Below are 22,857 nucleotides of genomic sequence, written 5' to 3'. Positions count from 1 at the left end.
ATGAAAAAATATGACAAATTAATTTTATCAATAAATTTTTAAGATCAAGTTATTATTAAGTTATAATGTTAAGAAATAATTTGATAATAAATTATATTTTTTAAAAATTAATTTAACATTAAATTATAAAATTTAGGAATCAATTTTATATTAAATTATTTCTAAAACTAATTTATCTTCTTTTTTACACATTCAAAAACTTAATTTGAAATTTTCTTGTTTTGAGAGCAATTTTTATAAGAGTCTCACACTTATTTATCCTAAACCTTAACCAATAAAACAAAAATGTATTAAAAAAGAGTGTATCTTGCCAGCAATTTGTCAACTAGAGAATGTCCAACAACATGCATTGCGGTTTTGATTTCAAGTCTTGCAAGCAAGCAAGAAAGTGTTGCCCTTTAATGCAACTTTTCCAGACCATGTGCGGCTCCATTCACATCCAACCCAAAAGATTCACCGACCAAACCTATCCCTCTAAAATAAATGCCATAAACACCAACGTGCACAATCACAATGCAACAACCTTTTTCGCCGTTATGCATTGGTTAAGAAAAACTAAACACATAAACATACTAATTTGAGGTGAATATTTATTATACCCCGGAAAAAGAGCCTACAATTACACCCAGAACGAGGACCAAGCAGTTGGTGAAATCAAATTAAATAATATAAATACTAATTTTTATATAATAAAAAAACAACAAAAAAATACATTGTTATTTTAATTTGTTACTCGTCGTTACCACTAAGGTGATTGACCTTGTTACCGCGCGGCGCGTTGGGTGCATCGACGACTGTGGCGGCGGACATCTCCATCTGGCAAACCCTAACCGCTCCGACGAGCCTCTCCGGCAGCTCCTCCTCGTCTTGCGCCTCCACAAGAAACCCCATATCGATGGTGACGCTGGTGACATAGCCCAGCGCGAGGCGCAGGATAGCGTTGGCGATGGCGCTGCTCCCAATGTCCACGTCAATCTCGAAGTAGTTCCTTCCCCTGTGATAGTTACACGTCAGCGCCTTCCCCAATAAGCACGCGCTGTAATTCCCCACCGCTTTTTTAACTATCCATGGACCCTTCACGATCCGGTTCACGAGCTTGAACCGCTGGTTCCGAAAGGCGTCGTCGCCCTCGATGAACCGGGAGAGGAGCGAACCGGAGGGGATGGGTTCGTCGGTTGAAAAGTAGAAGACCGCGCTGTGGTGTTCTTTTCCAGGGACTTGGAGGTTGACTGCGAAGATGAAGCTTTTCAGGGATTTTCCTTGTGCTTGGGCCTGGCGAAGGGCCTGGCCCACGCGGTTGTCGGCCCGGGAGAGCACGTTCTCGAGCTTGGATTGGGATTTCAGCCAGTCCATGCCGGCCGGGGAGAGGAGGTAGTCGCCGGCGGGGGATTTTTGGCGTTTTGTGAAGTAATTGGAAGAGCGGAGGAGGAAAAGGTCGCCGGGAGGAGAGGCCCAGCCGTTGGTGCCGGAGTCGAGGTCGACGCGGCGGAGGGATCCGCCGTGTATGGCGTCGGAGGTCCAGTGGGCGGTGGAGGAGGAAGTGGTGGGAGACATAGCTAGGTTTGGGATTGGATGCACGCGCTCATGTGTTGTTGTCATAATCTCATTTGGGATTTGGGTTTTTGCTTTGGGGATTGTGATTTTGGTTTTAGTTTCAGTGAGCAGAACACAATGCTAGTGTTGCTTGCTCCATTTGTTTGTTGTTTGGTGTTTGAGGATTAAGGAGATAGGAAATTGGGAAATACCGAAATAGCCTCGCGTTTCGTCGAATCTACCAGAAAGACCACACGGACCAAACGCGATGCTTTTTTCCTTTTTACTCTCTCTCTCTCTCCCCCTCACACGTTGATATCCATCAGACTATATCATTCACCACTCTTTATATAAGTGACGTTTTCAACTTCTGAAAAGAAATTCATATCATGCACAATCAAAATTATCATAAATATAATATTCTTGCCATATTTTTATTTTAAAATATATTATTCTTAAATATTTTTATTAAAGATTTCCTGTTAATAGATTCTTAATTGTTAGATTTAAAATCCTAAACCTGAAAAGAAGGACTTGTTTCCTTCTTCTTCTTATTTCTTCTATAAAATTTTTGATAAAATTGTATTTTTTATCCCCATTTTGTCTCCAATTTTAATTTTGGTCTTCCTTTACAATTATTTATAAATTTTACACTCTTATTTTATCCAATCACGTAATTTTGATCCCTTAATCCTAAATTGAGAGACCAAAATTACAATTTTATCCAAAAAAAATTACATTCCTTGGATGTATTTACTTGATCAAAGTGGATTTTCATTTTTTGGTATATATTGAGTGATTTTCAATATATGTTTTACATAGATTAAATGTCACTTTACATTTTGTCATTATGTTTTAGTATTTTTTAATTTTAATACATTAAGTTTTAAAAAAATATTTTGATTTTTTATGTTATTTTGATATATTTAGTTTAAAAAAAGTTATTTTAATATTTTTTCATTTTTCATTAAAGATATTTGTGTTCCGTTGATGTTTTGAATTTTGACTAGTACTAAACATAAATAAAATAATTATAATCAAAATAATTAATTATTTCAACATGATAATGATATTAATATTGTTAATTATTATGAGAGTGTGTGACATGTATTAATATTATTAATTATTATGAGAGTGTGTGACATGTATTAATATTTTTAGAAGAGTTTTAATATTATTAATTATTTATGCATTCGTTTTACTTTCTATGAGAGTATGCAACATGTATTATATATTCATAATGAAATTTCAATATTTAGAATTTTAAAGAAAAAATCTTTAATTTAATTTCTATCCATAAATCTCAATATTTCCTTTCTGTGATGATCAATTTTTTTAGGAAAACAATAAAAGTACAAATTCCTTTTTTTATGGTTTTGGATTTTTTTAACAAATCTAATTAATGATATGTTTGGTAAAGCCTTAGAGGACTTTATAAATTCGTTTCATTAGCTTATAAGCTTCTTTTATTAAAATAAACTTATCTGGTACACAAACATATTTTATTAACTTATTTTTCATAAATTACTTGGGAAAAATAAATTAGCTTGTAAGTTATAACTTTTTTTCTTTTTTTCAATTTTATATTTATTATTTTATTTGAAATTTCATGTTACTCTTTTATTTTAATTTAAAAATTTTCTTATCTTTTTGTTTGTTGTCTAAGGAAACTCTATCTACTTTTATGCTTTTATATAAACACGACACATATCACAATTAACTCATCAATTATATCACTATATTATTTCTCAAGGTTAATTTCTTTTAATCATATAAACTTTGAAATTATTTGGTAAATTATTCTATATTTTTTTCTAAAATTATATGACCTAATTTGAATATTTGCATGATTTTTATTCTATCAATTTGATTTATAAAAAACAAAATTCTCCATTTTATTAACTAAATCCTACACATAATTATGAATCAATTATAAATTAATTTTATCAAACATTTTTAATTAAATCACTCATCAGGTTATTGAAGTTATAATCCACTTGACGTCCTTTCTAAAAAAATTACTCCATTATTTCCCTAAAAAAATATTACTCCACAAAACATTATTAATTTGATGCTGTGAAAGTTTTTCCGAACACCCAAAATAGACTTGGATGAATGCACAAATTGATAAAAGAACCTATTTTGGAAATACTGGGTTGACTAAAATAGAGAAAATGAATTATGAGCCCTAACATCACATGACCAAAAAAATTTTTGACACTTGAATGTCCACATGCATGACTAGTTTTGCATAAAATTTCCAAATCATCATTGTCGCATTTGTGTCATGGAAATTTTCTTATCTTTCAAAGTATTTAGTGTAATGTTATGTTTGATTAAAAAAGAAAGAAAATAAAGATTAAATTATATTTTATATAAATAATCATTTTTAATTCACGTATAGAGTGCCGACAAATTTATCTGTATATATGTCATATAGACTTTTTTATCAACGGCAATGAATTGAAGTTGAAGTAACAAATAGATAAATTTGTTACATTTTTTCACCTTTACAATTTAACATTTGAATTTGTCAATGCTTTACTCAGAATAAAAATAACTATTTTTTTATAAAAAAAAAACACTTGTTCCAAGCTACTGTAACTTAACCAACGATAGAGCAGTTCGATTCTCATTCATGCACCAGGTTCATCGGTTCTTTCAGTCGTGGAAGTCAACGGTATCGACGGGTGAAATGCGAAAAGCCACATGTAGCGATTTTGAGATTGTTCATGCATATATTTTACTAACATTCAGCAATTCAGTATTGCTTCTTCTTTTTTCTCTATAATAATTGTTTTGATACCATTTTTTTATCAGCAAGACATTTTTTTATACATTTAAGTTATAAATTTGATTTTTTTCCAAATTCCAATAGTTAATTAATGACATTACAATTGAATGATTAATTGAAATTTTCTTACTTGTCATTGTATCTCCACTTAGTGAAAAATATATTAATATTTTGAAATGTGGCTAAAATATAAATATTTTAATGTTTATTTAATATAATTTGCTAAAAAATTATATATATATATATATATATTATCCATAGGAATTAAATACACTATTAAGATATTTATAATATTCAATATATTATTCAATTAATTAAATTAGATCCTCTTCGTAAAATAAAATAAAAAATAAAAATACTCATCAAACTAACAAGTTCAACCTAAAAAAACTTTGATCTTTGATAAGTTTGACTTTTTTTACACAAATAAATTTGACTTTGTGCCTTTAATAATAACTTAATAATAAAAGCTTTATGATATCTTAGTTAATTGGGGCATTCATTACAGCATAGGTCAGTTTGTTACAGTGTATTTTGTAAAAAAATCACTCCTTCCATTTTAAAATACTAACTCCCTTCCTTTTTATTTATTTTTAAAAGTTTATACGTAAAAACTAAAAAATACAAGGAAAAAACTGATCCTAACAAAGTAGTTGTAGAGTTTGTTATTTTATTCTTTAAAAAAATCTAAAAATTCGACAATAAAAAGGTATGGATGGAATAATAGTCTTTTACACAATGTTTAGTTGGAGGAAAATGAAAAAGAGGAAAGAGATTTTTTTTTCACTTTTGTTATTTGATTCAATTTTTAGGAGGAAATGAAAGGAGAATAAAGGGAGAAAAAAAAAATTCTCTTAATTAAATTTTTGATATCCCTTGTTTTGGCGTGGGGTTGTTGCCATAGTTTGATGACAAGTCCATGGATAACAAAGTAATTTAAATTGTATGGGAGGGTTTTGATTGTGTGTGTGAATGACTAAGATAGCGACAGGTATGAAGAGAAAGGACGAGAGTACATAAGCCCAACCGTTGATCAGACCACGTGACACTCATTGGCACTTCATTCGCACCGCCATCCACCCCTGACTCCCCCATCCCATCTTCCATGGACAAACCAACCAGCTAAGCATCACGTCATTTCGGAAACTTTATTTGTCCATGCTTCTTTTTGTTTCTTTTTCATGCAACATCATTCATCATAACTTATATTTACTCTGCTCCCTTCATTTTTATTTTTAACATTTAAATTTAAAATAATATTTTTCTTTTTTTTTATAATATTCTTTACATTAATTATTTTTAAATAAAAAATATTTCTAATTAAAATAAGATAAATATTGTATTGACACACAAACAATTAGAAGAAAAAAATATTAATAACAATTATTGTTTTAAAAATATATATAAATATAAAAACAAATTTATTAATATAAGTTAAATTAATTATTTTTCTTAATATTAATGAATTAAGTATTTGAGTCTTATAAATAGAAATAAAAGAAGTATTTTTTAAGACTTAAATATGTTTATATATATATATATATAAATTTATTATCTACAAATATAATTTTTTATTTTATTATTTAACATTTCCAAACTCTTACTTTTTTATATTTATCGTTAATCTTGGTTTTAAGTGATAGCGTGATAATCTTGTACAGCTTAATAATTTTTAGTCATTTGTTATTGGTTATACACAATAATTCAAAGCGAATCTTCAGGCGATAACTGGGACTGAAAGGGAGAAGATATGCAACCTGTGCATGTTGATGTTGGGCAATAACAAATCCAATAACAGGTCCTTTTACTAGAACTAGTTGCGTTTTGATTTTGTCTTCCTTTCAAAAGTAGGTTCCTTTCCTTGAAAAATTTAAACGCTTTACTGTAGATTGAGGGCAAGTTAATCGCCTAGTTATTTTGAGGATACATTTCTCTAATAAATCCTCAGCTAAGTTGCAGCTTGACCGTGTTCAACGTTGATTACTTCCTTTGAGGATTTTGGTTCCTCTAAAGTGAAGATGTGCACTTTAGAATTTTTTTTATTTAAATAAACTGCTGGTGCTAGTGCCTCACTTCAAAAATAGCACTGTTTTGAAAACCATGTGGAGTGAATCGAAAACCAATCATGTATCCAATCAAACACTTCTTAAAAATCAGGGAATCAGAAATCAATCATGTATCCAATCAAACACTTCTTAAAAATCAGCACATTCTTAAACCAATTTAAAATTGTTGAATCGATTGAAAACGATGAAACATGATGAGTTAATTGATTTCGCTTACAACCTTTTTAAAAAAATCAAAATGACATTGTTTTGTTTTTTTTTTTTTAAATATTATAACTTATAACACTTTTAAAGTTTACTTTTTATTATTATCAATTTATGCATATTATGCTATTTTTTTCAATATTACTAAGATATTATATTAAAATATTGTTATTTTTTATTAAAACCGGTTCAGTTGAGAACATTGAAAAATAGTGCACTCTATGGAACTAAAGTGCTCATCCTCACTTCAGTCACTTGAGACAGACCAGATCAAATCAAAATAGAAACCATTACTTTGGAATCACACATATAGGCGTACAACCTCTAACGGTACTGGAATTGAAACACTTGCAAAAATCGCATGCTTAAAGTTCAGGGTGCACACAAATTGCAGGGAATAAAGCAAATAAGGAACCTTCAGTACTTTGACAAGAGAAAGATCGATAATGCCCATCCTCAACAAATGTACTCACTCTTTCGTTAATCTCTCCAATAATTTTTTCCTCTTTTATCAGAGAAATGTTTTGCATACCCAAAAGGCCTAAAACATACTTGAGTCACACTGAACTATAGTTGCAACTCTTGTAAACAACATTGAATCCCATTTCAAACTTGTTCATATCATCTAATCGAGTAATAGTATAACTATACCCTGCCTATAGTCTGGGAACTCCCATTCTATCACGCAAGCTTTGTATCGAAAAAACAATACAACCAGCGGCTGATTCAGGAACCAGATAATTACTTGAATACAATACACACATTCATGCAAACTTAAAAAAAAAAGTATCCAAACAAATCTTCTTCAAGACTAAACTTAAATACTAGTTTTTATTAATTTAGTTGTTTATGAGAAATCAGAAGGCAGAGGTATAATACATCACACAGGAAGCGTGCGAGGAAAATTTTAGAATAAATGTGCTAAAAAGCATGCTCTACAACTAAAAGGCACCATAAATTAAAATGGCAACAATATAAACAAGTGTAAATTAACACTAAGATGCTGCGGTATGAATTTAGTCCATTTCCACTAATTCAAAATGTCAATGATTATCGAACAGCGCCTATAAAACCAAGATTGAGGACATTGTATTTCGTAGGAAGTAAATTAGGGTTCGCCAATCACGAACCTTCTTCTTATTCAATGAGCCTTCGTCCTATGCTGCACCTGTTTCTGGATGGCTAGTCTATAAATCCAATATATCTGCAGTGAATCGAATGAACATAGAGTGATTAGAGATAGAGATAAGGGGATTTTTGTTGTTTGAAATTGAGAAAAAAGTCACCATGGCGAGGACATGAGCTGCTATTAGAAGAACCACTAACAAAGGCACTGCATCCTGGATCCATGGACGTGTCGGCGTGTGTTGTTCGCGCGCCATTCCGCACTGAAATTGCAAAACGCAACGAAGCGAAACAGTGAGGGTTTCGTTTTTACTTTAAAAAAACACAGTTTGCACCAAATAGTGTTTTCCCATTCTCTTCTTTTCCAATCACGGAAATCCGCTTGCCAGCCAACAAACATAATCAGATGAGTTCCCCTTGGAAGTACAAGGATATACTAATAATTAGGGATTTGATTTTACATAGGTACGGCACATTTTAGAATATAATAAAGTAAAATAATAATTATTATTTAAAAAGTAAGACTTATTTACAAATTTTTTCAGGTTATTTTTTCAAATTCGTAATTTTTCTCAATTTCAAAATAGATAAATTTGTTTCATTTATCTTAGAAAATAATTTTGGTCTAATTTTTAATTTATTATATATTTATTTATTTTTTAGTAGGTTATAATCTATTTTGATAAAACGTCTAATTTAGTCTGCTCACCTATTCTTTTGGAGGGGAGATATTAAAAAGTGTCATATCATTTGTCTCAGCTCATAAAATATAACTCATAAAATATAACTTATATATTTATTGGATAATTTAATTTAAGCTAATGATTTTATGAAGAAATTTAAGATAATATTATAAATTATTTTAGATTCAGTAAATGACTCATCATATTATCCACACATAATTTAAGTGTTGATCTTGAGTGAATATAATAGAAAAAAATCTAATTTTACATTATATGGAGATAATGTCAACATAAGATATATATTTTCTTTGGTCTTAAATATGAAAAAAATATGTTTTTTTTTTCTAGGTCTCAAATATAATAAATTTTTAGTTAATTTTACTTTATTTAATGTTACTATTTTTAAAATATTTTTCATTTAATTGAGTTGTTAGTTTCAAATTTTAATGACTTTTTATTATTCATGATATACTAAGTTTTAATAAAGAATAAGTTGAATTTTTTTTATTAAAATTGATGTAATCATAATTATTTTTAAGAAAACTAATTAGATTTCTTAGTAGCGTGTCATAATTATTTTTTTCCTTATAGTTAAGATTATCGAGTATATTGGAAACAATCTTTACTCAGTTAACTTTTATGACTGAATTAGAGACACATACATGTTATGAAAATGAAAAATATAACTATAACTAAATATATGAATTTCATTTTTTTTATCAATTGTATTTAATTCCAAACTAGTGAAACCGCAATTTTTTCAATAAATGTATTGAAAAAAGAATATGAAAAAATACATTATTAACACTATTTCTGCTAAAGAATTGCAATTGCAAATCATTATTTTCTTTATTCAAGTTTCAAACTTTTTTTCTTATAAATTTAGAACCTTTTCTATCTTAAATTTTAATACTATTTTTTTCCCAAAAATTATATGAAAAATACTTTTTTTAGAACAAAAAGAGTTCAACAGTACTACATACATGGTCGGTATACAAATTTTATTCAGAAAAATGATTTTGAACACAATTTTTATTATAAAATTCAATAAATTTATTATAAATAACAATATATAATTAAATAATATTGTAAAAACTTAGGATGGTATTATTTAATAAAAAGTATATGAACTAGTCATATAGTAAAAATAAACAAATAACATGAACTAAAGTGTAAAGAAGGAATTTATTCAACAGACACTTTTGCATAAAGTAACTGAGGGATGAATTTGGCATTAGGGCCCTGAAAACGAACAAACTGCCCAAACCCGAGAGGGCGGTTCGCGTTCTCCAAATTCGGTGCCAACTGTCAAGTGCCTTGCGTCCTTACACCAGACGTGGCACTTTCCTTCCTCTGCATTCAGCTTCGCAACAAAGTCACACACACATACTCACCGCTGCTACTCATCCAATCAAACCCATGACTTATTGGTCGCAGCTACTATGCATTTCCTCAAACATTTGGTGTTCACCGTTTTCCCATGCTTTCCACTGAACTTGCCTGCCCTACATATCAATGACGAGGAATGCCTTCGCCGCTCTCTACCTTCATCGCGCTGCCATTCTTAAGTCCACACGTACTGTTTCCCCTGATCACTCCACACCCTAGAAAATTTCCCATTTCTATTGCTTGTTTTCTATTCGATTTTACTTTAGAATTGAATGGCAGTTGGGTTATTGTTACTATTATTGTAGTTAGAGTTTTTCTTCTTCTTCTTCTTCTTGCAGATTTACATCGCGAGAGTTTCACTGAAGTCATCTTACGAAAATGCGTGCCGCTGGATTACCGTTCCTCGTCTTGCTTATGGCACCGTAATTCGTGAGTTGATGATCCGATTAATATGAAATCGAAATTTGGTCCTTTTCATGTTTTATGATATTCAATTTTTTGTTCTTCGTGGATGCTGGTGGTACAGGTATTCAACTGGTTTCACCAGCGTGCATGGCGAAACGCCCTCTGCTGAGTATGCGAGGATGAGGAGGGAATCACTGGAAAGTAAATTCGGGCATGCTCTTGGAACTTATAGCTCTAAGAGTTTCAATGCTATCTACGGATTTGGCCCCTTTTTGGCTTTGTACAGGGCAACAATTATTTCATTTCATGTGTTAAGGCTAATGATATGGCAATTGTTCGTTCAAGACACGAAAAAACGAGCAGTTAAGGTAACATATTATCTTTTGTCAATGCTTTTCATATTCTTTTGCAGATAACTTAGGGAGTGAACACGCATTACTTTTTGGTTTGGGGTGTTAGGTTAATCCGTTTAATTTATCATTTATTTGATAAAGAGTTAATCACTGAAGATAAAATTTCAGGAGCTATAAGGTTGGTTTGGTGGTTGGGAAGGAGCGTTGAAGGGTTTTTTCAATTTTGGTCCGGGTAAGCCTGAACTTACAGGGACTAAAAATGAAAAATTGAAGTCTTAAAGGACTCAAATTGAAAAGGTGCAATTTATAGGGACCAAAAACATATTTAAGCCTTTGATAATTTAATGTTTAGATAGTGGGTCATTTTGAGATTAAAGATTTTTGCTTTACCGTTAACTGTCTGACCTTTTGTTCCTTTGATGCCTGATGGATTTCATTGAAAACAAAGTATCAATTTGACCGTTGTTGCAATTTTTTAAATGAAAATTGTAGCCATGTGTAATTTCATTCTGATGAAGGGATTGGCAATATAAAAGAAGTATTTTTACTCATTTTGTTTGTAAAGTTCTTTCAAACATGAACTGTGTATTTGAGCATCATAAGAAATACCAAAACACTTATATTTCTTCCATTAAACAGTTCTTCCGGCAGTAGAAAATGTGGATTCGTTTTGTTATAATTGTTAGGGAAAACTGCTTGAATGAACAATGATATCTATGCAATTTTTTGCAGTTTCGTGAAATTCTAATACGCTTGGGTCCTTTCTACATTAAGGCAAGTTTTTCTCACAGGTTATTTCCTATTGGTTTCGCTTTGTTACTCTCTTTATACTATATATGCTTTATGCAGAGGTTAGTTTAAGATATGCACGTTATGTTAGCATTATTTTTTGTTTCTCATACAGTCATTCAAACTTCTGCTCTTACTTTAAAATATTTTTTTTTATGGTTTCTGTTGCGAAATAGCTTGATGACTGTTTCAAGGGCTTTTGATACGTTTCCTGGATCATAATTTTTATTTTGCCCATTATTTGTTTTAATTGGAGATTTATTGTTTCCTATATTCACTTTTGCCTTTACCATAGAAATGCAATAGTCGTGCTTCCAATTCTCATGCTCTTACTCTAGGTAACTTGTGTTTTATGTTGTTAGATTTTTTATTTTTTTACTTTTGAAGGTTTCATCTTTTCTTTCGTGAAAGCACTTAAATATAGATAAGAAGTTTTTTTTTTCTTTCTCTCTCTTTTTTTCGTTTCCAGCATCGTCATTATGACCTTATGTATACTAGTTGGAGCAATAATTAATATAACATATATTAAATATATCATCAGTACAGTTCTTATATTTGACTTAATCCATTCATGTTTACAGCTTGGGCAGGCATTGAGCACCCGGCCCGACATATTACCAACAGTATATTGCCAAGAACTCGCCAAGTTACAGGTACAGTGACGTCTTCCATTATACTATGTAATCAAATACTGCAGGTGCATCTACTGACTATTGCTATGCTCTTGTCTCCTGTCAAATTGTATTGATAAAGCCTTATAATATTGTTATCCATGCTAGGATCAAATACCTCCGTTTCCTACTGATGTTGCAATCAAATCTATTGAGAACCATTTGGGTGTTCCTATTAATGAAATTTTTAAGGACATCAGCCCAGCACCTATTGCAGCAGCATCCTTAGGGCAGGTATATAAAGGTGAGTTGCCAACAGTAATAGCTTAAGTTTTATTCTGATTTGAATATTTCACTTTCACTTGGTTCCTTGTTCTTAAATTTGGAATTTTAGAATAATATTTACATGTTTGAGGAAGATTGAAGTGTTTACTTTTTTTGCCTCAAGTGTTGCAGCTCACCTGCATTCTGGAGAGCTTGTAGCTGTAAAAGTACAGAGGCCTGGTATGTCACTTTCATTGACCCTGGATGCTTTGTTATTCAATATGATTGGGGGCCAATTAAAGCGGTTTGCCAAGGCTCGAAAAGATCTTTTGGTGGCAGTAAATGAAATGGTAAGTTCCTTGATACAGAGAGCAGAGATCTTGTCTGCTTTGTGACATATATTTAACCCAACATTTTCAGAAATATAGTATTTTACTTGTGTATGACCATTATACTAGCTGACTATTAGGGACTGTTATATTTCAGTTTTGAGTTTACATTACAATTGCTTTATGTGTTAGTCATTGTAGATTTATGCAACAGGTCAGGCACATGTTTGATGAAATTGATTATGTCCTAGAGGGAAAGAATGCTGAGCGCTTTGCTTCTCTTTACTGTTGGTCTACAAGTAAGTTCAACATCTGGACCAAAAACATTAGTTGCTATTTTCTTTGATGATATAATTTTGGCATGTCCATAATTCAACCATGATTGTTAATCCCGAATTCAAATTTTAGATAATGCTCAATGCTTTGATCTGATGATGTTAAAAGAGAGAAAATGAGAGACATATGATGAATACTATGTGTTCTTACACATCACAGCAGTACACATATTTAAGTGTTGTAAGTACACATGTCCTTCATTCAAGCATTATTTTTAACAATTGTATGTTGTCACTTAAGGCATTTCCCCTGGAATTATAAAATTTCACTTTTGTTCAGAGCTGATAATTGTTCCTCAAATGAGAGGGCAGTGTGTAATGTCTTAACTTGTAAACTTTTGTCTGTTAAATTGGTTAAATAATGCTTAGTTTTTTAGCATGCAATTTAAATTGGTGACTCTTTTCAAGAGGTGGTAATGAATAGAGCAACAAATATGCAGGTGGGGTTAAACAAAAAAGAACAAATTCCGTCAAAGCTCCAAAAATATATTGGGATTATACATGCTCCACTGTGCTAACTATGGAGTGGATAGATGGAATTAAGCTTACAGATGAAGCAGGTTTGAATAAAGCTTCTTTGAACAGAAGGGAACTCATTGACCAGGTATAAAGTACACAAGTTCTGTTGGTCACAAGCTTCGACTGTTTATGTGTATGATATATCTCTTTTATGCCATTGTGTGTCTTAGTATGCTTTCATGTTTTTGTAATAGTATTATATGCTCATTTATGTTATCTTTTGTCTGCATAGTAAGTGCATGATTACTTGAGATGCTAAGCACTGTCAATTGATGCCCCTTGCCTCTTTCTTATGGCTTTGTAGGGATTATACTGCTCTTTGAGGCAAATGCTTGAGGTTGGTTATTTCCATGCCGATCCTCATCCAGGAAACCTTGTTGCAATAAATGATGGATCTCTTGCATATTTTGACTTTGGAATGATGGGGGATATTCCAAGGCATTACCGGATTGGGCTTATTCAAATGGTGAGAAATGCTTAGATATTACTCATTTTTATGGATGTAACTTAAATTGATTAGTTATAATTTCCACTACATTTTATGGCAATGCCTTAATTCCAAAAATATGTTTGAAAAGCTCAAATTACATTAAAGATGTTTAACAGACAGAAACTAAATTCTGGATAATATTCAGCAAAAGGAATGAAGCTCAGCTCCTTACATGTCCCAAAAGAGAAGATACTCGGATAAACCAGAAAAATGACAGCCAAAACAGAGAAAACATCAGAAGAGAAAACTAGAAAAAAGCTGGAAGAAAAAGATGGACACTACACAATAGTACTCGCTCCTCCCCTGTCCAAGACCACCTTCACTACCTCAATTCTCAGATACCCCCTCATGTTCCACCCCCTTCCATATATGATTTTCCTAGTCATTACACTTATCATTCTCCAATTCTCTCCCCCCAGTCTCCTCTTGGCAGCTGCTGTCCCATCCGTTGTGCATTTCCCTCTCCCAACTGATTCCTCTGTTAGAGTTTGTGGTCTTAGTTCCTTTGTCCCACATCGCTTGGTCTGTAAAACTTGTGTGGGCTTAGTCCCACATCGCTTGGTTTGTAAAAACTTGTGTCTCACTAGTGTTATATATAGAGACACCTTGTAAGCTTCTATGTGCAAGTAATAAAAAGTTCTCCTAGTGTAGCCGTGGACGTAGGCACATACATTGTGTGCTGAACCACGTTAAACTGTGTGTCTTTTTCTTTCTTCCCTTTATTTCTTTCTCTTCTTTTATTGCTCTATACTAACAACTGGTATCAAGAGCTTTTGGTTACTCCACGGGATTTCCTTAGTTTAAAGGAATTAGTGGGAGTCTTCTCAGTTTAGAGGAGGCAGTGGGAGCAATGGCATTAGAAGAGGGGAAGGTGAAGATCGAGAAGTTCGATGGCAGAGATTTCAGCTTTTGGAAGATGCAGATAGAGGATTATCTATATCAGAAGAAGCTGTATCAGCCCTTATCAGGGGTTAAGCCAGAAGACATGAAGCAAGAAGAATGGAACTTGCTAGATCGACAGGTTCTTGGCGTGATCAGATTGACATTAGCCAAGAACGTCGCGTTCAACATCGTGAACGAGAAGACTACTGCAGGCTTAATGAAGGCATTATCAGATATGTACGAGAAGCCGTCAGCAGCCAACAAAGTATACTTGATGCGCCGGTTGTTCAACCTCAAGATGGGAGAAGGTATCTCTGTAACTGATCATATTAATGAGTTTAATACTATTCTTGCCCAATTGGAATCTGTGCAGATTAAATTTGAGGATGAGGTGAAGGCATTGATTCTATTGTCATCACTACCGGATAGTTGGGCTGCAACTGTTACTGCAGTTAGTAGTTCTACAAGGGAGAACACATTAAAGCTTAGTGACATCCGTGACTTGATCTTGAGCGAAGATGTTCGCAAGAGAGATTCAGGAGAATCTTCCAGTCATGTTTCCAATTCAGCATTGAACACTAAAGGCAGGGGAAGGACTACCCAGAAGGGTCAGAATGGTCGAGGCAGATCAAAGTCAAGAGGGAAAGGTCAGAGAAAATTTCAAAGTGACGGTACTTGTTGGAATTGTGACAAGAGAGGTCACTTTAGCAATCAGTGCAAGGCACCAAAGAAGAACAAGTCGCACAAAAACAAGAAGTGCGATGATGATGAATCTGCAAATGCAGCAACTGATGAACTTGATGATGCATTAATTTGAAGTTTGGATAGTCCTGTTGATTCATGGATCATGGACTCAGGTGCGTCGTTCCACACTACTCCCTCTAAAGATTTATTGTCTAACTATGTTTCTGGAAGATTTGGAAAAGTTTACCTTGCAGATGGAAAATCTCTTGACATTGTCGGAAGAGGTGATATCAACATCAAGACCTCCAGTGGATCCCTATGGACATTGCACAATGTCAGACATATTCCTGCCTTAAAGAGAAATTTAATATCTATAGGGCAGTTGGATGATGAGGGACATCACACCACTTTTGGAGATGGAGCTTGGAAGGTAATAAAAGGCAATCTCATTGTGGCTCGTGGAAAGAAGCGAGGATCTCTTTACATGATTGCAGATGAGGATATGGTAGTAGTTACTGACGCTGTCAATAATTCAACCATGTGGCATCAAAGACTTGGACATATGAGTGAAAAAAGAATGAAGCTTATGGCGGCAAAGGGTAAGCTATCAAGCCTCAAGCATGTTGATGTTGGTGCTTGTGAACATTGTATCCTTGGAAAGCAGAAAAAGGTCAGTTTCTCAAGGGCAGGGAAGACTCTGAAAGCTGAAAAGCTAGAATTGGTGCACACAGATGTTTGGGGGCCAGCCCCAGTGAAATTTGTTGGAAACTCACGCTATTATGTCACCTTTATCGACGACTCTACCAGAAAGGTATGGGTTTATTTTCTTAAAAATAAATCTGATGTGTTTTCTGTGTTTAAAAGGTGGAAGACAGAAGTTGAAAATCAGACAGGTCTAAAGGTTAGAAGTCTGAAATCTGACAATGGTGGGGAGTATGATAGTCAGGAGTTTAAAGACTTCTGTTCAGAACATGGGATCAGAATGATCAAGACAATACCAGGAACACCTGAGCAAAACGGTGTTGCAGAAAGGATGAATAGAACCTTGAATGAGAGAGCAAGGTGTATGCGGATCCAATCTGGCTTGCCTAAAGCATTCTGGGCAGAAGCAATAAACACAGCAGCATATCTCATCAATAGAGGACCATCAGTTCCTTTGAATTATCAGTTGTCTGAAGAAGTATGGTCTGGAAATGAGGTAAAACTTTCACATTTGAGAATTTTTGGTTGTGTTTCATATATACTGACAGACTCTAATAGTAGAGATAAATTGGATCCGAAGGCAAGGAAGTGTTATTTTATTGGTTATGGATCTGACATGTATGGCTACAGGTTTTGGGATGACCAAACCAAGAAAGTTATCAGAAGCAAAATTGTTACTTTTAATGAGAACTTATTTTATAAGGACAAATTTTCTGCAGAATCTACATGTGCAGGTAAACTGTCAGAAATTTCTGAGAAAGCAACACTTGAAGAAATCTCAGAAAGTGATGTAGCCAACAGAAACCAGAGTACAGGCGTAGAGGTTGAGTCAGAACCAGAACCATCAACTCCTCCAAGAAAATCTAGCAGAATTTCAGTACCACCAGATAGGTATTCCCCTTCATTGCATTATTTGTTGTTAACTGATGCTGGTGAGCCAGAATGTTTCAATGAGGCTACACAGGGGAATGACACTATTGAGTGGGAGCTAGCGATGAAAGATGAGATGACATCCCTTCAGAAGAATAAGACGTGGTCTTTAACTAAATTGCCAGAAGGAAAGAAGGCATTACAGAATAGGTGGGTCTATAGGCTAAAGGAAGAATCTGACGGTAGAAGAAGATACAAGGCGAGACTTGTGGTGAAAGGGTTTCAGCAGAAACAAGGAATTGATTTCACAGAGATCTTCTCTCCAGTTGTAAAGATGACTACCATCAGAGTTATTCTGAGCATAGTAGCTGCAGAGAATCTTCACTTGGAGCAGTTAGATGTTAAAACTGCATTCTTGCATGGGGATTTAGAGGAAGACATCTATATGACCCAACCAGAAGGTTTTGAAGTGCCAGGCAAGGAGAATCTTGTATGCAAGCTTCACAAAAGTTTGTATGGCTTGAAACAAGCACCGAGGCAGTGGTACAAGAAGTTTAATGAGTTTATGAGCAACTCAGGATTCAAAAGATGTGACATGGACCATTGCTGCTATGTTAAAAAATATACTAATAGTTATGTTATCCTTGTTGTGTATGTTGATGACATGTTGATTGCAGGATCTAGTATGGCAGAAATTAACAGGTTGAAGCAGCAGTTGGCAGAAAACTTTGAAATGAAGGATCTTGGTCCAGCTAAACAAATCCTTGGTATGAGAATTCTCAGAAACATATCAGAAGGAATTTTGAAGCTGTCTCAGGAGAAATATATACACAAGTTGCTTGACAGGTTTTACCTTGGAGATTCTAAGACCAGGAATACCCCTTTGGGATCTCATTTGAAGTTTTCAAAGAAGCAATCTTTGCAGACAGATGAAGAAAAATGTTACATGTCAAGAGTACCATATGCATCAGCAGTTGGGAGTTTGATGTATGCTATGGTGTGTACCAGACCTGACATAGCACATGCAGTGGGAGTTGTCAGTAGGTTCCTATCAAATCCAGCAAAGGAGCATTGGGAAGGAGTAAAGTGGATACTCAGATATTTGAAGGGTACTTCAGAGATGTGTTTGTGCTTCAGAAAAGGCAATCTCACTTTACAGGGATTTTCAGATGCAGACTTGGGAGGAGATTTTGATACCAAGAAGAGCACCACAGGCTACATTTTTACCTTGGGAGGTACTGCTGTGAGTTGGAAGTCTAAACTTCAAGATAGAGTTGCTCTCTCAACCACGGAAGCCGAGTACATAGCTATCTCAGAAGCAGCTAAGGAGATGATTTGGCTAAAGAATTTTCTCAATGAATTGGGGAAAGAACAAGATGATGCTCCTATGTTTAGTGACAGTCAAAGTGCTATAAGTCTTGCTAAGAATCCAGTCTTCCATTCTAGATGCAAGCATATTCAATTAAGATACCATTTTATCAGGGAGTTGATAAATGATGGAGACTTATCTTTATTGAAGATCTTAGGATCAGAGAATCCAGCAGATATGTTGACTAAAGCTGTTACAACTGACAAACTGAGGCTTTGCATTGCCTCAGTTGGCCTTCAAGGATAATTGAAGATGAAGGCGCTACACTAGGTAAAGAGTCGATGAACTCGTTGCTTACAAGGAGCTGCTAGAGTTTGGAACTTAGACCCCAAGTGGGAGAATTGTTAGAGTTTGTGGTCTTAGTTCCTTTGTCCCACATCGCTTGGTCTGTAAAACTTGTGTGGGCTTAGTCCCACATCGCTTGGTTTGTAAAAACTTGTGTCTCACTAGTGTTATATATAGAGACACCTTGTAAGCTTTTATGTGCAAGTAATAAAAAGTTCTCCTAGTGTAGCCGTGGACGTAGGCACATACATTGTGTGCTGAACCACGTTAAACTGTGTGTCTTTTTCTTTCTTCCCTTTATTTCTTTCTCTTCTTTTATTGCTCTATACTAACATCCTCCACTCCCTTTCATCAATTTTCCAATCTTGTGCATTTTTTTCCTCTTCTCTCATGCACCAACAGGCCTTTGCTTCTGTTGAGCCGATTTTTTTTATGTTCGCTTCCTCTCTCATATACGTGGGTCAACGGCCCATCAATGAAATAATTGGCGCTTGACTCACATTATTTTATTTCTTTCTCGTCATAAGATGTATTACACTTATAGGGTTTACATCTAATATGCATGCTTTATGCCAACTTGGTGAATGAGCTTCCTATTTGTTTTATTGCTGGATAAGAGTCAAAACTCAAAAGGGTGTGTTAGATTTTGACTGCTTTTATTTGCAAATCACTTGAGGGCGAGCCCTGGTGCAGCGGTAAAGTTGTGCCTTGGTGACTTGTTGGTCATGGGTTCGAATCCGGAAACAGCCTCTTTGCATATGCAAGGGTAAGGCTGCGTACAATATCCCTCTCCCATACCTTCGCATAGCGAAGAGCCTCTGGACAATGGGGTACGAAGTTTTTTTTTATTTGCAAATCACTTACTCATGATCTCTCATTAGATCTGACTTAACTCTAGAGTCATGCTTTTCTGAATCTAAGGTATTCATGTAGTTATTATGCATTGCATATTTAGTGGGAACGTTTTTTATGATGCTAATATATATGATATCCTGAAATATAAGAAATTCTTTCATTCATTGGATTCAGACATCTGTTATATCTGCTTCTCTTGGATGAAATGTTCCTGTACATGAATTGTCTGTATAATTTTTTTTTTCTTTTAAAGTTTCTCCTCTTCATTATATTACACTTTCTGGTGTAGATACATAATTTCCTTTGTCTAGTACTAAGTTTTTCTCTCTTTCAGATTGTGCACTTTGTTAATCGTGATTCTCTGAGCTTGGCAAATGACTATCTTTCTTTGGGATTTATTCCTGAAGGGATTGACACACATTCAGTTTCTGATGCGCTGCAAGCATCATTTGCTGATCGGACCACTGAATCTCAAGATTTTCAGGTTTGTTTTGCATTTTATACTGCTTCTAACTTCTAGGGATCAATTTTTGCTGTATAATAGCTGTAACTGGTGTTGAAAATATATTTTGGTCAACAGCCTTAGTATCCCAAAGCAGAGTTTTGAGCAATTTCAAATATGTCAATTAGAGGGAGGGGGTGACTGCAGAGGGAAACACTGGCATACACAATTTATGCACCGTTTTGGTGCTTGTTGTCAGATGGGAATGCCTAATCAAGGATAAATCTTTGGGATTAAGTTTCTTATCCTCATTTCATCCTTTTTCTGGCTTGTTTTATTCTAGTTTTTTTGTTTGGTGTTGGGCTTCAAAGCTTCAAGTTATTTTTTAAGTTAATATTTCATGGATCCATTTTCTGCTAATGTCTTCTACAACAAGGTATATGCTTTTTATAACTATCTGAAGCACAATTACTGGGTATAATGGCACTTTGTATCTCAAAGTTCAATCTTGCTTTGGATTTCAGGGAATTATGAACCAACTATATGATGTCATGTATGAATTTAACTTCTCCCTTCCGCCAGACTATGCTCTTGTGATAAGAGCATTGGGATCACTAGAAGGCACAGCTAAAGCTCTGGATCCTGATTTTAAAGTCATTCAGAGTGCATATCCTTTTGTCATTGGGAGACTTATAGCAGACCCAAGCCCTGATATGAGAAGAATTCTGAGGGAACTTCTCATTCGTAACAATGGATCCATAAGGTGGAACCGGCTAGAACGCCTGGTATGATCTATCTTGGCTTTCCTACTCGGCCATACAATATAATTGTGATGGGAATATGTTCATTCCAGTATTGCTTGAAATAAGCTGACAAGTTATTCACAAGGTTGGTTACCAGATGGTAACTGCATCATTTGGATTGTAACTTCTCCAATTAAACAGAATTGCTATTTAACATTTTGATATAACTTTATAGACTACTTTATTTGTGTATTTGCTCTTGAAAGTTTGGAACCCTATGTCCCTATGAATCGATTCACAGGTTCTGCCTAGGGATAATTACACTATTAGTTTGAGAAATGCTAGCAAGTAGCAACTAGCAACACACTCCATCACACTCTTTCCAATACCCTCTTTATTTTAATGGATTAATGGGTGAAATACAAGTGGAACCCATTAAACTGGGAGTGGAACTTACTAAATAGGGAGTAGACACATCATTTAGCTCATGCCATTTGTGTTTCATCCAATAATAGAAATATGTAAGTTGCTAGCATTTCTCTATTAATTGATGGATGGAATTATGTTTCTCCTTAGAAGTAAATGTGCATTATTAGAATTCAAATGCGTACTCCTTTCAAGTATTTCTTTTTAGAAATGCAAATGCAGATCCTATTCATTTCTGCCCTCAAATTTGAATACTCTTGTGGATAAAATAATTATACAACTTTGGACTGTGTGTAATATGGATATGGATGTCATTCTTGTTTCAGGTAGCAGCAATATCTGAACAAGCTTCTGAGATAACTGGAGACGACCCTAGTTCTGAAAAGTTTTCAAGTTCTTCTGTTTGGAAATTATTTGACATGCATGCAGTTGTTGATTCCACTGAAGATCTTTTTTTATTCATATTATCAGACAAGGGTCTTAGAGTGCGTCTTTTCCTTCTTCGGGATATAGTAGAAGCAGCTGATGTGTTTCTGCAAGATGAAGTGATTGATTGCGCATTAAATGAGAATCCTCAAGGCCAGAGGACATTACTATTTGAGGTATTTTCTTTTGTTAAAAATACTCTATATGCGTATGCACATCTCTAGTGAATAAGTACACTTTCCATGGAGGTTTGCATCCTTCACACATTTAGTTGGACAACAAAACCCATCATCTATTTTCATTTAATAACAGAAATTAAGTAAAATGCACGTGTAGTATTTGAATTTGAGTAGTGCTGTGTTAATATGTAGTTTTCGCATGAATTCTGTACCGAATAACTAAAAATAGATTATTGTTCTGTCTTGAGTTTTTGATATTCATGTACGTTGCAGGAGCGTGCTATCCTTGGTAGAATTGGAAAAGGCTTTGAATACTTTTGTGAAGTGGTGAAGTTGGCTCCAGGGGAGTGGACAGCAATGCTTATTCGGATGGCAGTGAAGCCCGAGGTTCATAAATTTGCTTTAGACATTATATCAGCTTTAGCTTTGCATTCTAGTCACAAATTACAGGTAGCTTCTTGGCTCTATTTGTCGAGACTTCTTCACAAATTGAAATTGAGGTAGAAATATAGCCGTTGACACTAGTGAATTAGATATGGGTTAATGGTTTCCTCTACATATTCTTATCATGAAGATTCCATTTTTTACATCTCGAATTTTACATCTTTCAGACTTTTTCAAAGGTTCATGAAGAAATTTTGATGTAATTTTGCGTTGTTGACGTTTTTTGCCCAATGCATTTTTTTTATTGAACAAAGTGGGGAAATTGCGGCAATTTGGTTATTTTGAATCGCTACGCCACGATTACCACATTTATTTAAATTATATGATCAATTACTGTAAAAATGACGCATTAATAAATTGTTTATAATTTTCATATAAAAAATGAGATTGTTTTTGCGAAACAAAGCGATCGGGGATGAATTGTGATTTAATTGATAGTAATTATTTCTTTTACTATTATATGATATGATCTATTTTGTTATAGAATAATATAAAAAAAGCTGGATAAAATTATGAATTAGCATAAAAATTTCATTATAGATTTTGAGATAAATAATAGTAAGTCATAGTTCAATTGATAATTGATAAATGAGTTAAATTGATTATATATTCTTAATGTGAAATGTATGTTAATGTAAATAAAATACAGTTTAGGACATAC

The 22,857-nt window shown here is 33.9% G+C and overlaps 2 protein-coding genes and 1 long non-coding RNA gene across 3 annotated transcripts; 1 reads left to right on the top strand and 2 right to left on the bottom strand.

Annotated features, from left to right (window-relative positions):
* Positions 1 to 335: 335 nt before the first annotated feature.
* Positions 336 to 1,841, bottom strand: LOC114414900 (protein ENHANCED DISEASE RESISTANCE 2-like). Its single transcript, XM_028379347.1, has one exon. It carries the CDS (start codon positions 1,597 to 1,599, stop codon positions 730 to 732), a length of 870 nt encoding a protein of 289 aa, XP_028235148.1. The 5' UTR covers positions 1,600 to 1,841; the 3' UTR covers positions 336 to 729.
* Positions 1,842 to 7,401: 5,560 nt separating this feature from the next.
* Positions 7,402 to 8,146, bottom strand: LOC114414899. The gene is made up of 2 exons (XR_003667285.1): positions 7,884 to 8,146; positions 7,402 to 7,801 (listed from the first exon to the last, which is right to left on the bottom strand). It is a non-coding gene; the product is annotated as an uncharacterized LOC114414899 (long non-coding RNA).
* Positions 8,147 to 9,632: 1,486 nt separating this feature from the next.
* LOC114414898 (uncharacterized protein slr1919-like) lies at positions 9,633 to 22,408 on the top strand. The gene is made up of 14 exons (XM_028379346.1): positions 9,633 to 9,981; positions 10,133 to 10,223; positions 10,321 to 10,567; positions 11,285 to 11,326; positions 11,923 to 11,994; positions 12,121 to 12,256; positions 12,409 to 12,566; positions 12,760 to 12,844; positions 13,321 to 13,484; positions 13,704 to 13,865; positions 19,871 to 20,020; positions 20,503 to 20,763; positions 21,474 to 21,749; positions 22,026 to 22,408. Exons 1-14 carry the CDS (start codon positions 9,921 to 9,923, stop codon positions 22,254 to 22,256), a joined length of 2,136 nt encoding a protein of 711 aa, XP_028235147.1. The 5' UTR covers positions 9,633 to 9,920; the 3' UTR covers positions 22,257 to 22,408.
* The last annotated feature ends 449 nt before the right edge of the window (positions 22,409 to 22,857 follow it).

The sequence above is a fragment of the Glycine soja genome, chromosome 6 (assembly GCF_004193775.1).
Source record: "Glycine soja cultivar W05 chromosome 6, ASM419377v2, whole genome shotgun sequence".
In the NCBI taxonomy this organism is placed as follows: Eukaryota; Viridiplantae; Streptophyta; class Magnoliopsida; order Fabales; family Fabaceae; genus Glycine; species Glycine soja.
Note: the sequence above shows the minus strand (reverse complement) of the source record. Positions and strands in the feature narration are given on the sequence as shown.

Coding starts and splice junctions, on each gene's coding strand:
- LOC114414898 (XM_028379346.1), top strand. CDS start 9,921: ATGACGAGGAATGCCTTCGCCGCTCTCTACCTTCATCGCGCTGCCATT. Junction 10,224..10,320: donor TGCTTATGGCACCGTAATTC/GTGAGTTGATGA, acceptor CTGGTGGTACAG/GTATTCAACTGGTTTCACCA. Junction 12,845..13,320: donor TCTTTACTGTTGGTCTACAA/GTAAGTTCAACA, acceptor ACAAATATGCAG/GTGGGGTTAAACAAAAAAGA.
- LOC114414900 (XM_028379347.1), bottom strand. CDS start 1,599: ATGACAACAACACATGAGCGCGTGCATCCAATCCCAAACCTAGCTATG.